Source organism: Pygoscelis adeliae, unplaced genomic scaffold, assembly GCF_000699105.1.
Source record: "Pygoscelis adeliae isolate BGI_AS28 unplaced genomic scaffold, ASM69910v1 Scaffold363, whole genome shotgun sequence".
Lineage (NCBI taxonomy): Eukaryota > Metazoa > Chordata > Aves > Sphenisciformes > Spheniscidae > Pygoscelis > Pygoscelis adeliae.
The window spans coordinates 884337-893510 of record NW_008824474.1 but is presented as its reverse complement, the minus strand read 5'-3'; the positions used below and the strand labels follow the sequence as shown (position 1 = coordinate 893510).

Here is a 9174-nt window from a genome sequence, read left to right as displayed (position 1 = left end):
GTATTTGAAAGCAGGGTGAGCTGCACGTTAAAAAACCCTGGGACGAACGATGAAAAGAACCCAACAAATGGTATCAAGGGGAGAATGTTGGAACGCCTGGCAGAAGCATGGCGTTTTACGAGGATGATGCCTTTCTGCCCCGTGTTTTTCCAAAAGTGTTAGTGGAAATTTATCTTACCTGACATTTAAGAAAGTGTCAGCGTAATGCCATGCAGCTGCAAGAAGCAACGTGAGTGAAAGCTGGGTAACAAAACTAGATGCACTGAGTTAGCTGAATTCAGCAGGTGTTTTGTTGGAAGAACAAAATGAGAGCAGATGAAAAAAGATGGGAGTTCGAGGAATGAAGATGACTCCTTTAAGGTAATTTGGTAATCAAAAAACCAGAGTAGTGACTTCAATGTCCCTGACTGGGCATACTACACTGAGAGAATATATACTTTGTAAGGACATTTCTTCCAGCTTTTTTTGCTCATGGAATCAGAGCTTTTCTCCCCCCCTTCCCCAAGTATGACTTTTACGTGGCCTTTAATGCTGAAGCTCTTCCTTTCCTGGCATTGCTTTGCAGACATACTGACGCATACACAGTAAAGGCAGTGCAAGACTGCATACATTTCTTCTTCCCTGAGTAAATGGCACATAGTTAAAAAAACCCCCAACCTAAAGGCTTCCCTTCTGCTACTTTTGACTCGGAGACAGGATTTCTGCTCCCATGTGAATAACTGGTGTCTACTGGCTTAATGAATTCTGTACTTGGGTCTTCTGTGATGAGAAAAATACATTGCAATCAAGGCGGCTTCAGGCATCCAAGGACAGGAAAAGACAAGATCCCCAACAGTCTGATTTTCAAGACTCAAGAGGGTAAAATATATGGGCAGAACACAGTCCTGGTTTAAGTAAGTTTCCAAAGTAGCGGGGACCTTTAAGTTTAAACATTGATGACACTTGCTACTTATTTCGAAAAGAGAATCCACTTCTGAGTAAGTTCTCTTATAGTGTCCAAAGACCGAAAACATAGCAAGGGCTTCTTCACATCAGATGACTTCTCTTATACTTGTGTGGACTATAGTTGAGCTTCCCAGTTGTGCCAAGACGACAAAATCCAGAAACACGAAGTGGATACCTGGAAAGCTCAGGAGAAAAGGCAAACTTTTCCCCCGCAGCCCAACTGCACTGAGTGCTGGCTCTCTCTGTCCCACAGTCTCCAGCTTTATGCTGATATAAATCCATTGAATTCTGGGGCACTTGCATGGGCCTATGGATCTTTCCAACAATGTCAACAGTGCTGAACCAGGCTCAGAAGTTTTTAAAAATAAAACGGAAGCTCCCGTTACAGATGTGTAAGCAAGAACAAATGGACAGAAGTTCTTTGCAAAATATGCGACATCTTTATAGTCATTGTGTAGAAGTTGAACGGATGATCTGACAGGAAACTACAGCTTACAGTTCTGAGGATCCGTCTCTGGGTTTTGGCATCTTCCATTTTCAGGTGGAAAACGACCTTGTTTCTTTTTAAGTATAAAAAAGCCTACAAATTCATACTGTAGCTAAAAACAAATTCTGCAAATACTGCTAACTCAGCCATATGTTAAAGTAAACAATCATTTGATAGTAAAGCAGGTGAAGTATCAAAGAAGCTCTGTTTGAATAGTATTTATTTGCAATCATTAGGTTTAAATGGGAAACTGTTTACAGGCACACACTAGATAACCAAAATAGAATGAACATCAAGAAATCTATTTGAAGGTCCTTTTCAAATATTTCAAATATTTTATTAAATATTTTATTCAGTTTCATTATCACAGTTTAATGTACTTTAGCATGTTATACACATGACTTAACATGTGCACTTAAAAATATCAAATTAGAGGTTTTTGAAGAAAGTATGACATTCTATAAATGTGCTTATTGACTTTTAACTACACACATCTAAGAAGGCAGTAGCTCTGTTATACCATCGATGGAGATGAACTATTGTAAGGCATGTTTACACCAAGCTTTGGAGAGAATAAAGCCAAATACTGGGTCAAAACTCAGTGGAACTGTGTGTGAGAATAAAAGTTGAAGGATTGGGCCCTAGAAAGAAAGATCATAGCAAATCAGTTGTGTTAAACCTGTCAACAGATACTGGTTATTAAAAGCAAGCACTGCTGAGAAAGAAGGTTTTCGTAGCATCCAGGTCAGCAGGATCTGTGGTTTTTTTCAGGTGTGATTTTTGAAAATCACACCTTATGGTGTAACGTGAAGGAAAGAGACTGAAATCTAGCAAGGAAGTTGGAAAACTACCGTCTGAGAAACCTCATGTTGTTTTATGACCTAACATGGGAACACTTCTGTACAGAGAACACGTTGCAAGTCACTGCACTCCGATGTGGGGTGTGTGTATGCACGTGTATACATGCAGACACACGCACATATATGCCTCTCTTGCTTTTGTCACCTTCAAAGCCCCAACCACTGATTAAAGTGTAGCAGTGTGTGGGAGAAAATAAGGTTTCAGTTGCAGGGGTGAAAAGAGTAGATTAGACCACTACATTTGGAAGCCTAGTTAGTTAGCCTGTACAGGTGTGGTTTTTTCCAGTACAGTGTGGGTCTGCTGGTATATGGTAACAGTTAAGACCCAGAAACTACAATGCAGTTCTCTGGAAGAACTCAATAAATGTTAAGCTATTTGCAGTCATTTTTAAAATTCCATGTCAATGAAGGCCCTAGGCCACAATGACGTGCCTCCCCCAGGAACATCACGCAAGCGCAAGCTTAACTCCAAGAGCGTAGTGGTCCGTAATCGGGGCTCCTGCACTGTCACAGTGCAAACAGCAATGCTGCCCCGTAAGTAAGGATGGTTTTCAGCATAAGCTTAGGTGTGTTGCTGAGTGGAGATCTCATGTCAAGTCTTCCTAGATTTCTGCCTTAGAAGAATTAGTGGGGGAACATAAAATATACATCCACCTCATAAGCTTCTTCAAAGCTGTCAGTTCAGTAGAAAATACTGAGTATATAAATGACTATAATAGTACTTAGGTGAGAGCATAAACCTCACTGTGCCTTTTTATTGGGGAATTCAGGGGAGGAGGCTAGTAACTCTTTCACAGACTAAATGCACTCGTTCATGGCGCTCAGTGTCATGAAGTGCCTCAGCATCCTGGCAGCTGTAGGTGACAGTTCCACAATACATACAAGGTAAGGAGAATGCCACAAGTATTACAAAACATGGCAAAGATACCCAGGAGGCTCTACAATCTGTCAAACAAGCATGGCAAACAAACAGCATCTAATGGATAACGTTATGGTATACAATACACAAGTTGCACAGTTATGTTTCCTTGCGAAATCAGGATTGCAAACGTAAACTCCAGAATAAGTTTCAAGAGCAGCATTCGGCTTACTGCGTCACCTCTGGCAATACCTGAAGTCCACCCCCTCTTGAGCACTGCATTTTCTGCTGTTACAAAACACGATCTCACGGAACCAACTAGAGCTAGCGGGCCCACGTCCTGCAACCCATATGACTATGGCAGAGGTTAAACAAAAATGCTCCAGCAACATAGTTTGGCTACCATAGTATATTCAGCCTTTACGTTGTCTGCACTACATAAACGTTGCTCTTGCAAAGTAAAGCACACAGTGATATACAAATGGTATCAATGGCTGAAAAGATTACACGATCAAGCCTGAAAGCAAATGGAAGTTAATGAAAGTAGTCTTTTAGGAGAGGTAGCCATATTAGACTCAGCATTCAAAAAAAGGGAGTGCACTCAAAGGGTCAACATACCTTATAGTCTCTTGCAGACCCATCATGTTTTTGTTTTTCCTACTTTTTTTTTTGCAGAATGTACACACCCAGGCGCACACGCACACACGCATACACACACACATATATATACACATCTATCTTTTTTCCTAATTCCCCTTTGTTGCCATAACTTTGCCATACTGAGAACAAAGGCCAGCTTTCCTTTCATCCTCTCTTAGCTGTCCCACATCTACAACTATTGCCTTCAGTCTGTTCAGTATCTGTACAGTAGCTAAACAGGCAGTGGAAATTAAAACTGCTTCAATTTAATATCTTGTTCCAAAAGACAGCATCTAAACTGTAAGGCATTCCCGTGTTCTGATGTGAGTAACAACTCTCTCGGGTTTCTACTCAATACAAACTGCAGAGTGCTCTTCAGCCTTGTGCTACAAAGGCAGCTTTCACCCAAATAATAAAGACCAAAGCTGGAATTTGAACACCACAAGTTCACATGCTTCTACCAGTCCCTTGTTCCTGTGCCCCTTTCCAACAACGCTTATCACTTTAATTTCAAAAGTCATCTACCAATGCTATAAAATAGATACCCAAACTACCAAGAAGTCTCTTGCTCATGACTTTGGGATACTGTATTAGTATAAAAGAGCATTCAGTCATCTTAAATAAATATATTCTATTTCTGAAATCACAGCACATTCAAGGGGTAGTTACTGCCATAAGCAGAGCATTAAGTAATCTCCATAGATGTTTTTAGAATCATAGAATCACTTAGATTGGAAAAGACCTTTAAGATCATTGAGTTTTGATTGATTTGGTCTAATATCTGGAAAATAACCTACTGTGGGGATAAGAATCTGCATCTCAAATGTTCTGCAGAACATTTTTCCCATATTTGTATACAGTACTAGAACAATTAAGAGGACATTACAGTAATTTTCTCCCAGCTGCTTAGATCTGTAGCTTCGGCTACGACAATGTATTTTGTATACCTCAAAACTACATATGAAATATCGAAGATCACTAAATAAATAAAAGCCAAGGAAAACTGGGACAGTACTGCATTTTACACTTGAGACAAGATTCCCCCCCCTCCCATGGATAAGTCACAGAGGACGACTACGGTAAATGCTTTTCTTTTTTTTTTTTAAAGAAAGATTTATACACAGGTTCAGATCCAGAAAATAATGTGAAATGCATAAATATTGATAGCTTTAGCTAAGTTAAAATGGGTTCAGTAAAGTATGATACAACATATTCAGAATAAACAAAGCAGAAAAGCATCATATTTTGGTTTGCTTGAGATATACATAAGGTGCAACAATTTCTTCTCTAGAGGCATTTGTGGACAATGTGTTAACGGGTAACAGTGTTCGCTGGTATACTGAAGTACACACAATAGCAGTAAGATTTTCCAAAATGAAAGCAGCTGAAATTAATAAAAATTAAAACAAAACAAACAAGGAAAAAACCCAACCCCAATACAGTAAGATATTGGTCTGAAATTTTTGTTGTGCTAACAGACTTTGTTACCTGAAAATACTGATACCCATTCTAGTAGATTCAGGGAAAATTCTAGCTACTGAAATCAAGACATCACTCAGAGAACCAACAAAGGCAAATGCCTAGTGAACTATAAAGCTTTGCAGGATTTCTGCTACTCTCAGTGCCTAATCGCTTAAAAATTAAGCATATCTACAAAAAGGTTTATAAGTATCTGAAAACAGTCATATCCAGTAAACTGACCCAACCCTACCCCCTTCTCTAAGGGAAAGTCAAGGAAAAGCAGATCAAGTAAGGTATTAATTCATATAGAAAAAAGTAATTTTCTGTTTCTTTTAAAAAAGGTACCATTAATATACAGAAATATCTTCAGGAACAATATTGAAATTTAAATCGAGGAAGGATGGGGTGCTTTGACAAAAATATATCTACTCTAAAGGTTTCTAGAGAAATAAGTTAGTACCATTGTCAACGTGAACGGCCTGCACTGTAACATATTTGGATTTCAGCTAATTATAAAGTGGTCCAAAACTCCAACAGCCACCCTGCTGTGACCCAACAGTTTAAAGTCCTTTAAGTTTTTCCTGTCTTGTTAAAATAACTTATAAAACTTTAATAAAATCTTATTAAAAATACTGCCATAGGCTGTAATGGCATCCTAGGGGCTCTTAGTCATGTATTCACCTGAATTTTTAAAAAGCCTTTTCACTGACTCATTGGCTCATAAATTTTGTTGTTCTTTTGTTGTTGTTCCCTTCTTCCAACACACACGCATCCTTGATGGTGCTGTTTCAGTGACACTTCCCCAGCTACCTGCCTTTTGTCAGACCTTTAATCCTTTGTTACAACTCGTGTGGTATGTTGTATATTGTTTCCCGACACTGAACCAAAGACTTTCACTTAACTACAACAATGAAAGGCTAAACCTAGCAAGCATTAATAGAGTTACTCTCCATATGGCTATTACATCAAATTAGTTACAAAATAACCCCAAAACACATTATCAATTCAGTCAAGTATAAATAAGAATGCCTGATAGAATGATGTAAACTCGCATCATTTAAAGACTTAATTCAAAGAACTTCAAACTCAATCTAATACTATCAAAAGTTCAGCCAGTATGACGAAGACTAATAGAAAATTATTGCTGGAGTCCAATTTGGTAAATTGTTGTGCTACAATGCAAAAAGTAGGGAAACATCTTGTGCTATAGAAGTACCCTGTTGAATTTGTAGCTTTAGATCAATTACTAGTGATCGTTTTGCATCTGTTGGTAGGAATCAATGCTTGGTTATACAATAGTGTAAGTCAAGATAGCAAAGATAACAGGCCAAGTGATACACTTGGCCTGCTTTTGGGATGTATTTATGAGAGCAAAACACAAAAATTCAACATAAGCAAAGACAGAAACTGGCAGATGGATCTGTTTGGTAGTCTGAATTCAGTCAAATGTTACTCTTCGGTTGTAGTTCATCTGTATACAACTTGCCACTTTACCAACACAAACTGTAATTGGCCCTTTACGCAAACTCTGAAGCCGGTTTGGACTGTGCATAGTAACTACAACAATGCCAGTGTCTGTAAAATGTAAAAGGTATGTGTATCGGTGTACGTATATATCGAAAAGTCACGGGTTTAGGTTTTTCAGAACGGTGAAATAATACTAAGGTCACTTTTGAAAAACGCATTTGCAGTACTTTTTGTTTACAGGAAAGTTTCACCAAGTAGCTCAGATATCTATGCAAAAATAAAGGAACCCTCCAAGGCATGAAAGACAAGTCAATTATCTGCAGTATTTTCTTTTCCATACACCACTCCTTTTTCTAATGCACATCATCCTGGTTATTCAAAGGTAAATTAAAAAGAAACAAACCCAAACATAGCCTGTCAGCGTTTTTACCAGTAAACTCTACCACTCTGGTGGCAAATATAAAAGTGCAGAACATCTGGACCACATGGCTGCCCAAACACCGCTAACAATGGTACATCTGTCCAGGCTGCCTTGAGTTCTCTGGAACAGGTTTTAAATTCATTCTACAATATAAACGTAGGCATAACCTATTAATATAAACCATCTTAGAACTTAAATCTTCATGTACAAAAATGACTAAGAATATCTAATAATAACTAGTGCAGTGCGTCAGTGTTTTTGTTGTTGTTGGTTTTTTTTTTTTTCATTTTCATTTAGAATAACTAGGTATTATACGAAACTAGTTGCCGTACTCTGGTTGGTAAAAGAGATGCTGTGTGAGCTAACAGTAAAGGCAGCCTTTTTCACACCAACCACCTATTTACTGTTTAAAAGCCTTCAATAGAAAGCAAGCTCTGGGATCATTCCATTTCTGTTCATTATAGACAATTAATATCACCCTCCTACATACTGGGTTCCGATTTGAGGACCTGGCCCAAGTTGCTAACGTCTGGCTTCCAGTGAATTCTGGGCCACTCAGCAATAAGCACTTGCTTGCAGTCTATAGTTTCCATCACATGGACTGACTAGCTTCCCTTGGTAAAGACAAGGCTAGGATATTAGGTAAAGCACAATGTTTTACAATAAAGTGGAGCTTCACTGGTCAGCGCAGGAAATAAGCACTGGAGCCTGAGACATTTCATTTGGCTGTCCGTCATGTGGGAGAGGTGTGGCCCTCTGACTTCTGCAAAAGAAAAGAAAAGCCACCCATCATTATTTGGAGCATGGAAGGTGCTTTTATCAGACCAGAAACGATGGAAAGCAGCACATGTTATGGTTTAACGTCCGACATTACAGCACTGTAACTCCCTGCTCCTACAGATGCCCACATACCGCTGTTACATACTCTTTTTAGAGGTATTCCTGCAACAGTAACACAATATCCTGTGTTACTGCAACACAATGCAAAGTCAGGCAAAACCAAGACGTGATGGTATTTGACTACACAAAACAAAATGCATGGCTGAAGAGCAAGTTAAGAGTGCACAAGTGCTGTTACTCATTTTGTAAGGGAGTGGCTTAAGCCCTCAGAAGCAGAGAGTACAGCTCACGTGTGGCAAAAGAAGGTAAATGCACAGAGACATATATCGTGTCAATGCAAGTCAACAGCCAGCTCTTAAGCAATATAGAAATATACTCATCAGCAGAGTTGCACATTGGGATTATTCCAAGTTTCATGACTTACCACTTCATCAGCCCAGCACAACATCTCTTTCATTACTACAGCAGTGTTAATTTACAAATGACCCCCTGGCACAGGGTATCATAAAAACAAACTGCGCCAGAATCACGTACTGGAAATCAACATCAATCATTGTAGCAGATGGACTTGGGAGAGCTCCTTTGCAGCTTGCCTTTTAAAATACATACACAAAGCACGTCACTGCCTGTTATCTAATCTCACAAGTCAGGTTCTATTTTTGTTACAGTATGTGTCATTTGCAGCAATGAAAATCTGGGGCCCACTTTTTATTTACACAAGGGCCGCTTTCCCTTACTCTGGCACAGCTAAGACCCCAGCAGAAATGGAGGTACCAACGTGCTTTGCACAACCAGAGTGCAAGGAAGTGGGCTTGGCACAAAATGCAGCTCAGGCTCATAGCGCTTAACTGGGGCATGCACAAGGTAAATAAAGCTAAACAGAAGCCTTCAAATGAAATCCACGCTGCCGCTTCCAGACAAGCTCTAATTACAGTTAAAAAGGAGTTTGGCTTCCATGGCCCAAGGCTCTGTGAAAGTATTTAACAATCAAATTCAGACACTGAAGAAACACATCAAACCTCTAATGCCGTTGCTCTCATTTCCGGCTATTTGCAAATAAAGAAGTGAGTTGCAAAAGATAACAAACAGTTGACAGAGTAGAAAACAGAGATGCATCTAGCCCATCAGATTTAGGTTTCTGTTTTGACTTCCATTTGGCTGCGAGAGACATGGCTAAGTTTCTACTGGGAAAGAG

At 39.3% G+C, this 9174-nt stretch overlaps 1 protein-coding gene across 3 annotated transcripts in view; it reads right to left on the bottom strand.

Annotated features, from left to right (window-relative positions):
* Positions 1 to 1671: 1671 nt before the first annotated feature.
* Positions 1672 to 9174, bottom strand: part of BBX (bobby sox homolog (Drosophila)) — a 145403-nt gene continuing 137900 nt past the window's right edge. For all 3 annotated transcript variants that reach the window (XM_009321372.1, XM_009321371.1, XM_009321373.1), the window contains one exon: positions 1672 to 7902. In XM_009321372.1, the coding sequence (XP_009319647.1) occupies positions 7815 to 7902 (88 nt within the window). In that variant the 3' untranslated portion in view covers positions 1672 to 7814. The remainder of the gene's footprint in view (positions 7903 to 9174) is intronic.